Source organism: Podarcis bocagei (assembly GCF_964188305.1).
Source record: "Podarcis bocagei genome assembly, chromosome: 6".
Lineage (NCBI taxonomy): Eukaryota > Metazoa > Chordata > Lepidosauria > Squamata > Lacertidae > Podarcis > Podarcis bocagei.
This window is the reverse complement of record NC_138130.1, coordinates 27,590,115-27,608,387: the sequence shown is the minus strand read 5'-3', so window position 1 is coordinate 27,608,387 and position 18,273 is coordinate 27,590,115. Positions and strand designations below refer to the sequence as shown.

Here is an 18,273-nt window from a genome sequence, read left to right as displayed (position 1 = left end):
ATCTTAATAAACCACGCCCGGCCTCTTTAATAAAGAGTGGGGAGGGGGGCAGAGAGAAAGAGAAGACGGGCAGAACCAGAGCCGTGATCTCGCGAGAACGGAGAGAAGCAGGCCATAGGCTGAGGCCGTTGAGGGGCTTTCTCCCCCCCCCTTTTTTTTAACTGTAGCTTTTTAACCGATTTCGCTTCGTTCTCACGTCACGGGGCTGAACTGCTAATAGCGAAATACAGTGGTTCCTCGGGTTACAGGTGCTTCAGGCTACAGACTCCCTCGGGTTAAGTAGTACCTCGGGTTAAGAACTTTACCTCAGGATGAGAACAGAAATCGTTTGGCGGCAGCGGGAGGCTCCATTAGCTAAAGTGGTACCTCAGGTTAAGAACAGCTTCATGTTAAGAACGGACCTCCGGAACGAATTAAGTTCTTAACCCGAGTACCATTGTATAGGGGAAGCTCGAATCGGCTTGTGGCGATTATAATCACTATTAGGCCCGCAGCCCATTCTGGCTGGGAATTTGTTGCGGGGAAAACGACGCTCTTCCCGTGCGTCGTCCGAGGTCGGCTGGTGGCAGGAGTTTCGTTTCTTTTGGGAGGCTGCTCCGGGTTCAGTGCCAAGGAAATTACTCCAATGTCACATGAGCTCTCGCGATAGTGTCATTTTTTTAAAAGAAATTTTATTATTGTGTGGGCGGAGAGAGAAAACAAAACATATCCGAAATATAAATCCTCTACTGGAAGGTTCTCAGAAAAAGCAAGAGAGCCCCTAACAAATGGGGCTTGTCGGTTGTACTGTCGCCACAAACGCGACTTGATAGGCATTTCAACTACAGACATTTTAGGGCGAGGGGCAGGGAAAGTCACATAACAACATGCCAGTGAGACAGCAGAAACCTGAACACAAGCTGCGTAAGTTTGAAGTTGCTTTACGTTGAGCTGAAAGAAGTTTTAAGACCTGCTCTGGCTTCTGAAGCCACCTGCAGCAAATGGAGGTGACAACCTACCAATGCCACGAAACCTCACTAAAATGGCTACTGCCCTCACTGGTCATTACTGCCTTTAAAAAGAAAGAGGGGGACTGTAATGGAAGAGGGTAGATATGAAAATGAGCTTGGCGTCAGTGATTGCAAACAGGAGGCAGTCTTTCGAGTTCCCCCTCTGCCATCCCTTGATTGACTATTGGAGTCGAATATTTCCCTTTATCTCTCTATAAATGCATCTCTAATGCAGTTGTCTCCCACATCCAAATGACCAGGCACAGAACACTGGAAAGCTGTAAACTGAACCATTTTCAGGCCATCAGTATAGGCAGATGTGCAAGCAAAAATCTAGTACTAACTGGGAGAATTACGACGTTTATTTAAAATTGTAGTGTTGACAATAAGAATTTATAAAATACATGTTATTAACTTTTATATTTTTATTTTTCTCTTTTATACTTTTTCAAGCAATCGATAGTTTTGACTAGTAAACTGAAGTGGGATCCTGGTTACTGATATATGTTGTTTTGGTTTATTATTTTGTTTTCCAGTCTAAATAATAATGCAGCTATATTTATTGTAGAGATATTTCCCATAACTTTGTTAACAGCCTTCTTTCTGTGCAAGCTTCCAAGCTGAACAAGTGTTGCAGGAAATAAAGCAGTACTGGAGACAAGAAAAGAAAAATGAGGATGTACTTTGTAAAAATACTGAAACATTGAACTAATCCCTTGTATGAATCGTCATGAAGGTTCTTGTCTTTTAGAAAGAGGCATACTCATTATAGCATTAAAAAGGTAGCAACACAATTTTACTAATATTGGATAGACAATACTCCATGCTATTGCAAATAGGAAAGAGATTGTCACATTCATACAGTGGAAAAGCAGTTACTATGCACGACATCTGCTTTAAGTAAAAATCAGATTTAAAAGTTTCTATTTGCTCAAGATTTTTTTTTTAAACAGGAAAATGGGAAGGAAAATTCAATGAATGTTGGATTCATCACTAACTCATAGTAATGCAGATGAGAAAAGGATTTTAATTTGCAGAAGTCAAAATAATACAAGGGAGTTTATATAATAAACCAAGTTACTAATTTTATGCAAAGCATTTTAATAAAGATACTACTAACATTAATGACACAAAAGGTCAAACTCCCTTTGGTTTCTTTTAAACATACATCATTATGCGTATCCTGTAAAGCCAGCAGTTACAACTGTCTGTTAACATAGCTTTCTTTCTTCAAAGTTCGGTGAATTTCCATGTAAATGATATGAAACAAGCTACTTCATCTGTCAAGGTAAAACTATGAGAACAATCAAATCTTCCTGCGTGCAGAAAGTCCAGAGAAACTTTGCAAATGAATGCACAGTATGGGATACAGGGGAGGAAAGCTACCATAACAGGAGTATTTTCTCATGTTTTCTCATGTTTCAGCAAGTATGATCCGAAGAGGAGCTGGATTGTTTTTGTTACAGGGCAAAAAAGCCTTAAAAAAATATTTTGAAATTTTCTAAGATCATGCCACTGTAATTACCCTGTGTGTAACTTTTAGAATAAAACTATATTATCCTGTAGTTTCATTTTTTTTACATGAAAGGTTATAAACAATTATCCCAGAGCTAGAAAGTGCTTATTTGGTTCACCTTCATGTGGCCAAGAAGAAAATATATTTCACCAATGAATATCTGAGCTCATTAGAAAGCTCATCTATTGTTTTTAATGCAGTTATCCTCTTGGCACTTGATCCATCTAAACAGGGATAAGGTATAGAAAACAAAAAGACAAAACAAAAATCTAACAGAACAAACTAGAATTCTTGGTGCATAGTTAAAACTTCAGTGTACCCCGAGACCACTGATTGTTCTTCAACTGTGTTTAAAAGAAACTCAAATAATTCTTGAAGCGAAAAATGGCAGCGTAAAGTATTTTTATGATGTGCTGTCAAACACACACAACCACTCTTCAGGCAAAAGAATTATATCATACAGAGGACAATTACCATTCACTCCAACTCCAAAATAAATTTTGAACAGAATTCTGAAAGAAATCAAGAAGCAGATCTAAAAATAATTGTCTCTGAATACCACCACAGATTCTAGGCAAGGATGTTTCAAGTATCAGCAGTACATGCAGCTGCTTAATGAACATCATTCCCAGTTCTGCTAAAAGTAAGGTTTGGGAACAACACAAGTATCCATTGTTGGGAAGCTAATGTCCTCCTGTTTTATAAAAACAGTCTCCTCCTCATCATGCAACATAGTGGTACTGATTAGGGTTATCTTTGTCTCTCTCCATATAGTCTCTGTCTATGAGAGATTCAATCCGCTTTTTCAAGTCTCCAGGCTGTAATAAGAGAATAAGTTGACACTGTTTAGCAATGTAAGGACAAAGGAAATAAAATACTAGAGAGAGACAGACAGACCGAGAGAGACAGACAGATGGAGACAACACTCTGAAAACGATAATGTATTCTGTGATCACAGTAATTTTACCATAATTGTGCTCCCAATTTCGCCTCTCCCTTACTGTATTATACATTAATATTTCACTCACCTTTACTGGAAATTTTAGCTGATTATATAACTCTGAAACAAGAAGATTGTGACTGAGTGTCTTCCTCATCTTCATTATTCGTACTATAGCTGCATCAATCTGATACTGTCTATCTTGAAACACCCTTTCAGTTGTGCTGACTTGCTCTTCGACCTGTACGGCAAGTATGAAAAATATGCATCAATTACCCTGACACACAAACACACATGTGCATACATACATGCATATTATTTGGTTAATTATACTTAATTGATAGTATGGAGAGAGGTTCTATACCGAAAGAATTGGGGGATTAGGCAAGAGTGAAACAAAAGTCAACTAATGGTTGCATCATGTAAATTTGCCTCTCAGAAAGGAAAGGCAGCACAGGGTATGACTGAAAATAAAGGTCAGATAAATATTTACAAATTATCTACAAATTTAACTGGCTGAATCCATAACCATGTCAAATGTTTAGTTTTTACCCCTCAAAACAACCCCCCTCTCTGAGTCTAATACTACAATACTTGGTTGAGCCCGGAACAAAAGCACTTCTATTCAGAGCTGAGAATACAGCACATTTTTCATACGTCTTAACCTCTCTTGGTTAAACCCAAACACCACCGCACTATAGACAGACTATTCCAAAGAGCTGTCTGCATCGAATACATACCGTTTCTTTCATCTGGATTTGATTGATCTTTATTCTGAACAATTTATGCTTAAAATCACCATTAAAGGCAAATTTGTCTCCATCTTCTACATCCTTTCCTCTTGGACTTTTATTCAGCACTCTTGCTTTACCACAGGCCAGAGACTGCAAGGTTCTTTTTAATTCGCTGTCCTCTGTGAAAGGGGTTTAAAATGCAAACACACAGTGGAAAACTTTACAGTTGCTGTATCAATTGCCACAAAGCACAGACTGAAGAAGAAATGAGCTGGAAAAGTGTTGAGATAGGGGCAGGTAGAGATTGCTCTAGTTCAGTCCTGAAAATCTACACATATCTACTTGCTTAGGGGAGTTAACAATATCCTAGGAGATCAGGATATCAAACAGCATATTACAAACTGCTTCTGTCCCCCTCCCTTCTGCTATAGTGCAGAAGACTGAAATATAAGCCTGCCATATACAGGTACAGTAGCCCCTCGGGTAACGTAAACTTCGGATAGCGAAAGCGGCAAACCCGGAAGTGTTTCACCCCACGCACATGAGCAAGAAATGCTCTCCTACACTGTGACCATGCACAGAAGCAGTCTGCCGCCACATGTGCAGAAGCGGTCCCTCCGGTTGAGGAAACCTCGGGATCCGACTGGAGTTCCGAAACGGATCCCGTCCGCAACCGGAGGTACCACTGTACAACTACCATAGTAGTTTGCTTGGGGAAACACAGCAGTACTATTGTGGATCCATGTGCCTCCCCTGCTTTTCTTCTATGCTTAAGTATAGAAAAAAGCATGAGGGAATTGCCAGCTACCATAATGCAGTGCAATCCATAGGTACAATATTCAGTTCAGAGTTCCATTCAGTTCAGAACCCAGGGTCAACTACATGCTGTATGTCATAAGCAGTTATTGGAAAAACTGCTATTTGCAGCCTAAATGTGTTCCACAATATATTCTGAAACAACAGTAGTAACATGTAGTACTGGTATCTCTTTGTATTCATGTTTACCTCTATTAATAAAGCTCTTGTAACAAGTCATTCTCCTGTACAGTGGTACCTCTACTTACGTTCACCTCCGGTTATGTATCATTCAGGACACGTACGTGGCAAACCCCGAAGTATTTTTCTGGGTTTCGCCAGGCGTGCATGCGCAGAAGCACTCTACCGTGCCGCATGTGTGTGCAAAACAGGCAGTTCCAGTTGCAGAAACCTCGGGATCTGACCGGAGTTCCGGAATGGATCCCGTCTGCAACCAGAGGTACCACTGTATTTTAATCCAATCACATTTATGCCAGATCAAATCCACAAGACACCTGTCTTCTCAAAAACTATTACATACCTATACCAGTGGCCATTTTAATTTCTTCAAAACTGAATTCATCTCCTTCATTGAACATTAAAAGCACTAAGGTTTGGAAGAGTGACACCTGAAACTCCTTCTTGCCCTAAAACAAACAAAATATTTATATTTATAACATTACACACATACACACACACACTAGCCTAACTGTTAATGACACTGTCCCCTGTTCTTTACCAAAGGTCATTTATCTGCAGCTGGATAGAACGATTACAAACAAATCATATACATAAGCTGAACACTGGAATGGGTTAAGTTACCTGCCATACTCTACCATATCTTTAGGGGGACTTACTCTGGCCTTGGCTATGCCAGGATAAAGGACTTATGCCAACGTATCTCCAGATGAGCAGGCTCTATGCTGGAGAGCCAACTATTCTAAACTCCCCTCATTCAGGAGGATCTTGGGTTTAAGTTGCTCCCTTCGTGTTAGAAAGGCAGGAAGAAGGAAACTGATGGATGACAGGTTTGGCATTAAACCATTCTGAGCTAAAGTGAAATTCAGCCTAGGAATTTCCAAAACCCACCTCTGCTATTTCCAGAATTGTTTTCCATCCTTAGTTCCAAACAAAATGCCAAAAGTCATTGGCCCAGTTCAAACAGTACGCTCCCTGACTCACTCTATGTGCAACAAAGGAGCAAGATTCCACCTGACACTTCTCAACATCTGTGCACAGATGGAGTATTTTAATAGGATAAAATGACATTAAATCTATGGCTAATTTTTTCTCAAATGAATCTCTGGAATGACCATAAGGTTCAGATCTACATGTATCCAGTTCTAAATGCTGAACTCTAAATGTCTGCACAAGAAAGATAGGCAAGTTTCATGGCAAGAAGGCACAATCTGATTCCCACATCATGCATAGAGAAAAGATAAAAATATCACGTGAATCAGAAGAATACCACCAATATATTTTTGGTTGCACAGCAGAATCAGACTCAAAGTTGCAGCATAATATATATGGACTGATAAAAAAATCTCATAGAATGTTGCTTAATGTGAATGCTCCAATGTTCACCAAACAACTAGTGTTTATGTTCCACAGATTAAGTGCAAGTACTCTTTCACACCTATTTGACCACAACTGCTCTTATACAATGCAAGCAACTAGTAGCATAAAATGTTTCTGATCATCAACCTCTGAAAATCCTTCTGGCTCCTGGAAGTGTGAATTTCTTTTATGTATGACCAGGGCTCTTTTTCTAGGAAAAAAAGCTGCCAGAACACGTTGACCTTTTTTATAGAGGGGAGCTTTTTAAAGCCAGCAGTCAACTAGCCAGGACAGGCAGCCCAGGCAATCCATGGAGGAGCTTTCAGGCCAGGCCAGCTCACCAGCAACCACTCTCCAGTCCTACTATACTGCTGCTGCATCTGTCCTCCTCTCCCTCTGCCACCAAGAAGCATTTTTGGGGACAAACTGCAAGCCTGCAGTAGTGGCTGGTGAGGCAGCATGAGTGGGACTCTGTTGCTATCCTGGCTTCCCAACACCATGAGTCACTGCGGCTTATTGAAGAAGGAAAGTGAGTAGCGTGTAGAGCTTGGTGCACGGTGGCAGAGTTGACCCTGATTCACTGCACTGAGCTCCTTGTGCCTTGTACTTCTTGGGGTACTGGTAAACCAGAAGAGCAACAGAGTCACACACACACACACACACACACCACCCCCTCAGGCTGCTATGCATAAGGGAAATGGAGGGTTTGGGAAAGCTGTAAATGGGAGCGGGGATAGAAGAGCAAAGATTAAGTTATTCAAACACACCTCTTTAAATTCTGCTTTCAGGACAGCATGTCCTAAACTAGTTTGCCACTGAAGTTTTCGACCACTATGCTTTCCAAGATAAAAAGTCTTAAATACTTCTTGAAGTTTAACCATCTGAAATACAAAAAATAATAAGAAACATAAAAATAAATCCGGGCAAACACACAAATCCAGGCATAAATGGCAGCTAAATACAAGTAACATTTCATGTATTCATTCGTGTCTGTAAGTAAAGCAGAAAACCAAGCAAAGAATGCAAATTTGTACAATTTGCAGGATTTGTTCCAACTGCAGGATATCAGCTTGTGGCACAGAAATGAATACTCTCCTTGAACATCCCATTAATATGAATGACTAGGGGAGAAGAACTCAACAGCCCTTAATCAGTTTTGGAAAACGTGCAGCTACACTGCATTTATCCAGGATCTTACATTTGGCTTTAAAAATTGTTAAATCAGAATTGAGTAGGCTCTAAGGCAGGGGTGCACAACCTGCAGCCCTCCAGATGATGTTGGGCTACACCTCCCACCATCCCTGATCCCTGGCTATGCTGGTTGGGGCTGATGGGAGTTGTAGTCTAGAAATATCTGGAGGGCCATAGGTTGTGCACCCCTATTCTAAGGGGTAGAGGTAAGTAGATAAAAGTATACTGAAAGGTATATTCTGTCATAGCACCCCTATATTTCATGCAGAACTACTGCATTCAGCAAAAACACACAACCCATTATTCCTGGGGATACTTCACTTTAGGATTCATGATGTACATACATGTGCACACATGGGGTGACTGGATCTCTGTATGCTCCCATGGCAAAAAGTTTCAGGAACTCTGGTATTATAGGCCAGACAGAATAGTTTTCACATTCAGGAAGCTTTCAACATGAGAGTACATTCATGTATTCAACCTCTCCCCCTGCAGTCTGAAGTTATTGCATCCTAGAAATAATAACCAGGTGCATTCCCTGCACTACTGGCCAGTGTTTCCCAATTGTTGGGTGTTTATACTACATTTTTAAAGATTTGCCTTGAGGGAGTCTTTAAACCTCTTTTGTTGACCACCAGCATTATGCTTTCCATCTTTAAGTTTGGAATACAGTAGCTGCTTTGGAAGGTGATAATCTGGCATCCGAACAACATGACCAGTCCAACAAAGATGATGTTGAAGAATAATTGCTTCAACACTGGTGATCTTTGCTTCTTCCGGTACACTGACATTCATTTGCCTGTCTTCCCAAGTGATATGTATAATTTTTCAGAGACACCATTGATGGAATCTTTCAAGGAGTTGCAGATGTCATTTATAAGTGGCTCATGTTTCCACAAGCATACAGTAAGGTTGGTAGTACAACAGCTTTGTAAGGAAGCATTTTGGTTTCCCTGCGAATATCCCAGTCCTCAAACATTCTTCACTTCATTCGGGAGAAAGCAGACTGGGGCAGACCTGACCTGACCCAACACTAAGGTGGGATGAGGCGACCACCCCAAGTGGCATCCCCAAGGGGTGGCGTGCTTGTTCCGCTGGTCATCTTTGCAGCCAGTCTCCTCCAGAGTTGGCGAGGGGGGAGGCATTCCACCATCCAGCTTGGCTGCCGGGCGGGCGAGGGAGATTTTCCCACCCCCACCTGGAGAAGCTGACGTAAAGCCTCGCTGCCAGGTGGGAGAGAGAAATCCAGAAAGGATCTCACCCCCACCATGGCAGGGGAGACCCTGCAAGGGCATCTCACAGAGGAGTCCTTATGGAGGCGGGATGCTTTGCCTCATGTGCCAAAACACCTCTGGTCACCCCTGGTGGTGGGATTAATAGCATCTATAGGAGCCACACACTTCCTTATGAGCAGTGGTGAACCTCCTGTTTTGGGGCCCTGAAGCATGAGGCAACCAGCACTGAGGTCTGAGTAACCATGGCTATCTTCTCCAATGGTGTTATTCCACGACAGATCACCACACCTTTACAACATCTGTGCTACTGACTCTCACGACTTCGGGATTGTTGAAATATATACAACAAAAAATTAACCCATTTGTGCTACTCAAATTGGGCCTCCTATACCCAAAAATTTTAAGCAATGTGGACTAGAGTCACTTCTCGGGGCCCCATATGGAAAAGTGCTTGTCCGTCTGCACATGCATGCAAGACTGAATACCTGATCTAATGACACGGAACAGCTTTCACCAAAAATCACTGAAAGCTTCTGTGCTCTGGTTTGTGCATGTGTAAATCCCAATGTATGAGCTTCCAGAGATCAAATCCAACAAACCAACGAACATCAATAATATGGGGGGGATGTCCCAACACGTCAAGTGTAGTTGAAGACTTACCTCTGGAGGCAAAAGGACATCCATAGGTGTATAAGTTGGCCAGTATCCCATTGTAAGTATATTTACTGTTAAGTCTATATTCCCTGGGTCCTTTTGATTCTGTATGTACTATGATAAAAAAGGAAGAAAAGGATTTTCAGTCATGTTAATGAGTTAAGAGGTTTTGCCAGGGAACAAAGAAGGAAGGAGGAAAGAAAGCACTACTGCTGCTGCTAATTATTATTATTTTCTACAAAAATGTCAACTTTATTCAAATAGTGTAGCAATTTCCACCAATATTTACAGCAAAATTGAATTTAATCATTGAAACAATGACTTAAAACTGTTATTTAACAAAGGTTGAATTCAGTAATACTCTACTTGCATGGTAATGTTATTAAAACTCAAAACAATCTGAAAATAAAAAGCTTAAAATAATATTTAGAGCTGATGTTGAAGTGTGAGTACTTTCCTAATTCTGATCTGCATTTTTACCTATTGAAGTATTAAATTTCAAAATCAAAGTTTGATGCATCTACGTTTTTTAATAATGCAACATTTCCAATTCCTAATAATACATTAGGATATATCTGTGTCAGTTAAAGTGAATTCAACTGATTGACAAATCTTATGGCAGCATATTCCATAAGTTATGTTCTGCGTGAAATATTACTTTATAATCTACAGACAAAAATAGTAATTAGCGTGGATTTTAAAATGACAAAATAACCCACTATATTTGCAAATGCTCCTCTCTCTTCTTTCAGCACAGCTGCAAAGATGAGTTCAGAAGATTTTGCTTCTAGTTTTGTCCAAACATAGGGAAAATGTAGTCAATCTTAACTGTGATTTGTTTGACACAAGCCAACTTCAAATCAAGAGCTATGAAGCTACAGTTAAAATTAACCAATTTAGGGTTCATATCAAACACTAAACTTCAGTTAACAAAAAATGAAAGCTTCTGATCTACTCATGGCTGTGATCTTAGGTGGGGAGTATGCAAGTCCAATGTTCATTGCAGCTCATTTCTGTTATGCCAAACCATAATTTATCAGGTCTGAAACTAGCCATATCAAACCAGCTCAAAATTTCACTGAACTATCCAACTGAAGTCAAATCTTACCTGTTTAAACTGAACCATAACATCTTTTGAAAGTTCCATATCCTTAAACATTCCTTCCAGTTTACTGGTGAAAGCAGCACCACATTCTGTTATATAAAACAAAAAAAAGTAATATGGATGCAGTAACTTGAACTGTCAATTTAGGCACACAATGAAGGTAACAAACTCTTCAGAAGGAGCAAAGCAAACCAAATATGATTTTTTTTTTAAATGTTCATTTGTTTGGCATCATAGATTTCCAAAAGGACTAACCTGTTCCATTTCCCCCTATATAAGGGCGCAAACTTGTAACTTAAGGAACCAAATTCACAAATGCTTACCATGCTTAAGCTTAGACAACATAGATTTCTCAGCATCTACTGAAGCGCTTTTCCCAACCAGAAGTCTTTTGGCTAGATCCTTTTTATAAAATGCTTCAAATACATCTTTACCTGCATGGACAATGTTGAGGAGGATGAGAAAAAACATCACTAAAGCACATGCTGTGTCTTTTTTTTTGAGCCACAGAAGAAAAAAATTAACTAAGAATATATATGTGTGTCTGTCTGTCTGTGATAAAGCATAGGAATAATCCTATATTTAAAAGAAGTAGCAGAAGCAAGATTCTGTCACTTTGTTGTTGTTTAGTCGTTTCCGACTCTTCGTGACCCCATGGAGCAGAGCACGCCAGGCACTCCTGTCTTTCACTGCCTCCCACAGCTTAGTCAAACTCATGTTGGTAGCTTCGAGAACACTGTTCAACTATCTCGTCCTCTGTCGCCCCCTTCTCCTTGTGCCCTCAATCTTTAGCTATAAAATATCATTGGATCCTTCAATGTGCAGTTCTATAGAGTTCAATCTTATCCTTCAAGTGCATGAAACCACTGTGTAGTGTCATTTACTGCAACATGCATCAAGCCTTTGGTATTTTGGTTAAAAACTCAGCAGTGCAGAAATGTATGATACACTTTAAACAGTTGTTTAAAAAGAGATTCCTTACCATGAATAAATCTAAATATTATCATAATTTTGTCAAGGATTCTTTCCAGCTCTTCATCTGTTGCTTCCTTATTGCCAGCTCTTAGCTTTGAGTCCACATGTTTTGCTAAAAATAATTAAAAATAAACAGCTTAAAACTAATCTTGGGGGGTGGGAAGGATCATTTGGTTTCCACATATTAGTTTTAACATATCTAAAACTACACTACGAGTTTTATAAAAGTTGAAAGAAACCACTCAATGCCAAAAACGTATAGTCTAATAAAAATATGACACACAAAAATGAAGGAAAAGCCAAAAAAAGAAGCAGTGGCAGTTTTCCTGTTACAATGCTGCAAACAAGCAGGCTGCTTGCATTTCATTTGACTTCAGTGAGATTAATCCGGTCTGTGCATAAAACTGCAATATTTACAGGGTTTTAAAAAATCCAAGTCTGTGCCAGACTCAGAGGAGGGAAATATGAGGAGGGAAACTTATGGGCAAAGAGTGGCAGAGATAGTAGAACTATAGTGATGATGATGATGAAGATGAAGACAAAGCTAAAAATTAACAGTAAAATAAACCGTTTGAAATTAATATACAAATCTACAGAAAGCCAATGATAGTGTTAATGAGAATGATATTATCAGAGAGGCTAATAATAATAATACAAGTAGCAGAATTGAGAACAAAAATCTGAAGCGTTCAATGTGAAGCAGGAAAACCAGTTAAAAATATTTCAGGTTAGGTGCTGTGATAAAATTAAAATAGTAGTGAACAGAGGCAGTAAACTGGCAGATATGGGGAACTGATGAAAAGAGTGTGAAAGAGAGAAATTTAAAAAGAGGGAAATTTAAAATATGCACATATTCACCAAAACTATGAAATAGTACTTCCTCTTTCTGTACCTTTCTTTACTATACAGTGGAATATGTATACACCCACCCATGTAATCTTAATTTTTATAAAGCTTCAATATTTATATAAAAAGCACTAACATATTTACGCACTATTTATTAAGTTAGGGAATTTTTCAACATTAACATACTACATGAAAGACCTAAACTTCTTTATTTAGTTTTTTACTCTAAGCTATTGTAATGACTTAAAATGTTTCTAATGGCTTGATGGCCAAAAAAGCCCCCAGGATTACACCATGAATCTGAAGATAAAAAGGCCACCTCCTCCAAATAGAAGTAGAATGAATGGAAAGGAAGAATGAAAAGGGCATGTTAAAAGGTGAGAACTCATTATTTCACTGCCTTTCCTCACTCATGGTTGTTAGAGGCAGTCACTGTAAAAGCAGATCCAAAAGCCCCTTGATATAGATAGCACCAAGCTGTTTTTAAATATACTGATAAAGTTCTTATAAGCCATGCAAAATCCCTGAACCCGTGGGAAAGAGTAGGGTGTGCACATAATAAAGCAAATAAAATAATTTAATTTTCCACTCCTTATTACAGAGCTCTTAAGAGATTTCTACACAGATCTCAATCTAGATATAAATTGTGACACAAGAGTTTCCTTCTGAATGCTTTATGCACAAACTAACACCAGCTGCAAAATAAGTGCAGGCTCTTTTGATGGTAGGGCAGCTAAATGAGATTTGTTAGAATGGTAACTCAGGAGAGGGCCTTCTCTATGGTGACACCCTGGTTGTGTAAATGCTAAATATATAGCTGGCACCCTCTCTGTTGAATCTTTGGCAGGCAGCTAAAAACACACTTGTTTGAACTGGCATATGCTGAGCAGAGGGTAAACATTTAAAACACATTACTTCCTCCAAAGAATCCTAGAAACTGTAGTTCACAGAGATATAATTCCCAACATCCTTAAAAACTAGTTTCCAGGATTCTTTGGGGAAAGTCATGTATGTAGTCTGTGTTTGCTTCTACTGCTGTTTTAATGTTGTTTGGTTGTCTGCCCTGTGATTCACTTTTTATGTAACCATTATGTTTAACTTGTTTTATTGTACTCTGACCTGCGACTGCTTGTTGATAAGGGGCAGGTTTAAAATGTTCATGATTAAGTAAGAAAATAAATAAGTGCAGGATGTGGCCAAACTACAAAAGCTTATCAACTGAAGTCTATGTCCCACAAGACTTCTGCAGTAGGATACCCAGGTTAAGGACTGCAGGGACAGTTTTTCAGTTGTTCTGCTCCTGCCTCGAGGGTCAATTCAAGACAGCAGGAACCTGCTACTCAGCAGAGGCTATTTAACATCCACATCAAACTGCGGAATGGAGGTCATCCACAGACTTGGGACCTGAGTGGCATCAGTATCCTAACAACACTCAGTATCCTAACAACACCCACCCAACTAACCCAGTTAGTTAGCCAATCAAGAGTATATTACCAGAGAGGGTAAATAAAACTAAGAGTAAAATCAGAATTAGATCACATTTCTTTCAAAAAGGGAAACTGGTTAAACATTAAAACTCTTGAATTTTATCTCCTCCCCCCCCCAAAAAAAAAATCCATCCCACATGTGATAAGCACTGCAAGAGCACTGGTGTAAGAGATACTGGAGGAAGTGTCTGCATGCCTACTCCCCACTGAACTCTCTCTTCCCAGAATTTTACCTGTTGTTACATCCACTGCTTTTGGGAATACAAACTCATCCAGAATTTAACCAGACCTTTTATGTCCCACTTCTAATCAATATTAAGACGGCTGCGGTTCCCCCCACCCCTCCTGCGTTAGAGGACAATGGGACAACTTCCATGGCAGGGATAGGAAATTTGCGGCTCTCCTGATGTCGACTACAACTCTCATCACCACTAGCCATGCTGGCTGAAGCTGATGGGATTTGGAGTCCAGGAACACATGGATGAATCATCTCTGCTTTATGGTTTGTGTTCTTTGGACGTGTGCATGTGTTTGGGTGTGTTTGTTTTGGCCCCCTGAGGTCTTTACTTTGGAGACCTTAGGAAAGATCACTGCTTTAGATAGCACTAGCCCCCCCTCTTCTCTCTTTCATCAGATCACCCCAATAATAAGCAACACAAACAAAGTTACTCTGCCTCTTTTGGAGCTTCCATAAATAGTACTATGTTGTAACAGCACTCTAATTTCCATGCAGTTTTCTGAGCAAATGGCACCGCAGTCAGTCAGAATAAAAACAAGCACAGATGCCCAAGGAGAGGAAACAATCATGTCTCTTAAGAATGCAGCCAACATCCTTATGAGAATACACACACAAGCAAATATTTTCACGGAATAGATATTGTACTGCTGGACACTGGCATATTTAGCAACTTAATCCTAGACAGTATAAGTTTTAGAAACAGTATTTTTGCAGAAAAATAGTTATACCTATAAGTTCTGCTGGTTTATTTGGTCTCTTGTTGATAAACGTTTCAAAAGATTCTTTCATCAAGTTTATACATTTCTCATTTTTCTGAAAACACACTTCTATTATATGATCCACTTTGTCCTTAAAATCTAGCAGCTCTTGCACCATATCCTTGTCTTTTTCAGGGTTTACCACTATTGTTGTCCCATAGTTCTGCAAAACAAACACTTTTGATCAAACGTGTCAACAGTACTTACCTCTCTTATTTCCTAATATTCCCCCACCATTTACACTGATAATAAAATCATTTAAATCACAGTTGCTTTAATGCACCTGAAACATTAAAAACACCAAAACATGAGAATCACACTTTTTTTAAAAAAAAAAGACACTTAATAAGTGTTTTTCCAGCATGTGATGCTAATTGACACAGAAAATCTGTTTGTACAGTACTAGTTTAGGCACAATACAAAACTATAGTTTAGTAATACAAGAACAAGTCTTCTCTTCTGGCAGTCTTGCATACTCTCCCCACCCCCACTTCCTTAGCATGACCACAGGAAAGTTTGGAAGCTTGTGCTTCAGTTTTTTATTTAACTGAAATTTGCTAGGGCTATCCAAAACCCAAAAAACTGTGCTTAGCTTAACTACGAAGCTAGTTTGCTTCCACTAACCATAGCCAAGATTAACCATTGTCCAGAGATTCAGACAACACGTTAAACCGAGATTACTCTAAACTGGAAACTGAAGTATTTTATTGCCTCCTCATGGCCACACAGCAAGTCTGAATACAGCCACAGATCACTGTTATATAATATGAAAAGGCAAAATATGTTTCGGGAACGTTCAGAAAAATAGTACGCTGTGGTGTGTTGGGGGGAGGGGTGTGGCTTCTAAACATACCTTTAATTGCAAAAGAAACTTTAAAAAATAGCAACACTCCCAGACTGGGAAGTCTTTGTAAGTCATGTGTGAGAAGGGAAATATACACAGGGGAAACATCATTTTAGGCAAATGCAGCTTAAATATTCAGAACATCTAATAATTCTGCTGTTAATTAATAAGCATTGCTGTGTGACAACATGCTGCAGTATACGTCATTTCCTAGCTGAAGTGCTTCTATAGTATCCACCTGTGGGATACTAAAATGTAAGAAGCTCAAGCAAGGCATTACATATACAGTGGTGCCTCGCAAGACGAAAAGAATCCGTTCTGTGATTCTCTTCGTCTAGCGGTTTTTTCGTCTTGCGAAGCAAGCCCATTGACGGATTAGCGCTATTAGCGGCTTTTAGCGGCTTATCTGCTGATCAGATCAGCTTAGCGGCTTAGAAAAAGGGGGGGGGAACCCAGCAGGAACTCGCAAGACATTGTCGTCTTGTGAAGCAAGCCCATAGGAAATTCGTTTTGCGAAGCACCTCCAAAACGGAAAACTCTTTCGTCTAGCGAGTTTTCTGTCTTGCGAGGCATTCGTCTTGAGGGGCACCACTGTACACACAACACACACTTTCCATTTTTCTTTCCTGACGCTAAATATTCTGTGACTACTGTGCATGGTCAATTCTAGAAAGGGGCTGGAAGATTCTCATAAGTTTTTTTAAAAAAATAGCTCTTGTATGTCTGCAAATTTTGGGGTTCCTCCAAGCCTGCTAACACTTCCCTCTTATTTCTCGGTGGTTCAGCTTTGCCTGTCACCAGCAGCAATCACCACCAGTTTGCTGTTAGGAGGAGTGATAGCAATTAAAATAGTATTGGTCAAAGATGGCTTTTGTTACATTGCTCTCAAAAGTTTCCAGTCTTACACCTTAAACCACTATTGAATTGAGAATATTTCTGAAAATTTTATTTATTTATTTAATGCTAAAATGGTAAGGTAAAAGGTAAAGGACCCCTGACGGTTAAGTCCCATCAAATTTGACTATGGGGTGCTGCACTCATCTCCGCTTTCAGGTCGAGAGAGACGACCTTTGTCCGCAGACAGCTTTTCTGGGTCATGTGACCAGCATGACTAAACTGCTTCTGGCACACAGAACACCATGACAAGTGCCAGAGTGCATGGAAACACTGTTTACCTTGCCAGCACAATGGTACCTGTTTATCTACTCGTGCTGGTATGCTTTCGAACTGCTAGGTTGGCAGGAACTGGGCCAAAGCAACGGGAGCTCACCCCACCACGCAGATTAGAACTGCCAACCTTATGACTGGCAAGCCCAAGAGGCTCAGTGGTTTAGACCACAGTGCCACCCGTGTCTCAATGCTAAAATACTGCAGGCTTAAAGATAATGGATAGCAATGTAATTAGACAAAACAACAACAACAACAAAAAACCCACCATCCCTATCCCACCACTTAATTTTTCTTTCCCCTAAATAATCACTACGTTAAGCTGACGACATAAATTCAGAGGTAACATACTGTCAGCTTTAGCCTTCCATAATGAGTGATCCACTTCTCAACCTGGTAATTCTTCTGGTCTTTTAATATCTGTGAATTCAGCCTCTGTGATTCTAGCTACCAATCAGGAGAAAGCCCTCAAAGAATTCTACCACTCCTAGGTTCTTTATAAATATGAGGTGGTTTATATTTTCCTCAGGCAGATCTTCTTTGCGAAGCTAAACCACACTCCAAACACCAGAAACATGATTTTCTAAAACAAAAATTGTGCTTAACACTTTGGGTGCTTACTACTCCCATGGTTCTTTTGTATTCCCTCTCAATATGCAAATGTGGCCTTCCTGAGGATGGATTCCAGGCAGTAACAGTGCTTCTAGAAGGAGGTGGCTGCCACACAAACTGTTTGTTGCTTATAAGTGGTTGGCTGCAAATATTGCAAAATATAGTAGCCATGGTTCAAAGAAGATTTTTTTCTTCTTATCCTGTGGTATGTTTTTCCACATGCAAAGTGCACTGCTATGTTCAACTTTGATAGGATTGCTGCTGAACAGTAGAGAAAACTGAAGTGAAGCAAAGTTTCACCTTCTCAAGGACTTGCCTTGCTTTCAGTATCTGCTCAATCTTTTTGTTTGTTCAATAAAAAGGGGATTTATTATGAATTGGTTGAAATTCTAAGTTACTCAGAATCTAGATCAAGCAAATCATTTTTGACTTTTTTGGGGGGAAAGTGCAACAAAACAGCATGTTTCCAAATACCTTGATGTATTCACTCCAGTGCTGCAAGAGGAGCTGTTGTCCGGTTTTCACACGGCTGAAAAGCTGGCACATCTGGGTGAGATCTGCTATTCTGTTTTCATCAAGCAGATTATCAAGTCCTTAAAATGAGAATGATCAACACATAACACATTAAAT

General features: G+C 39.7%; 1 protein-coding gene and 1 long non-coding RNA gene across 2 annotated transcripts in view; one reads left to right on the top strand and one right to left on the bottom strand.

Annotated features, from left to right (window-relative positions):
* The first annotated feature begins 75 nt into the window (after positions 1–75).
* Positions 76–2,554, top strand: LOC308589535. Its single transcript, XR_014009364.1, has 2 exons — positions 76–248; positions 1,943–2,554. It is a non-coding gene; the product is annotated as an uncharacterized lncRNA (long non-coding RNA).
* CUL4A (cullin 4A) overlaps positions 1,997–18,273 on the bottom strand; it is a 39,571-nt gene continuing 23,294 nt past the window's right edge. The window contains exons 10-20 of the mRNA XM_081198365.1: positions 18,118–18,236; positions 14,991–15,183; positions 11,699–11,803; positions 11,040–11,150; positions 10,720–10,805; positions 9,618–9,725; positions 7,299–7,412; positions 5,516–5,621; positions 4,186–4,358; positions 3,534–3,686; positions 1,997–3,323 (exon numbers count right to left, since the gene is read on the bottom strand). Coding sequence (XP_081054491.1) covers positions 3,228–3,323; positions 3,534–3,686; positions 4,186–4,358; positions 5,516–5,621; positions 7,299–7,412; positions 9,618–9,725; positions 10,720–10,805; positions 11,040–11,150; positions 11,699–11,803; positions 14,991–15,183; positions 18,118–18,236 — 1,364 coding nt within the window. The 3' untranslated portion in view covers positions 1,997–3,227. The remainder of the gene's footprint in view (positions 3,324–3,533; positions 3,687–4,185; positions 4,359–5,515; positions 5,622–7,298; positions 7,413–9,617; positions 9,726–10,719; positions 10,806–11,039; positions 11,151–11,698; positions 11,804–14,990; positions 15,184–18,117; positions 18,237–18,273) is intronic.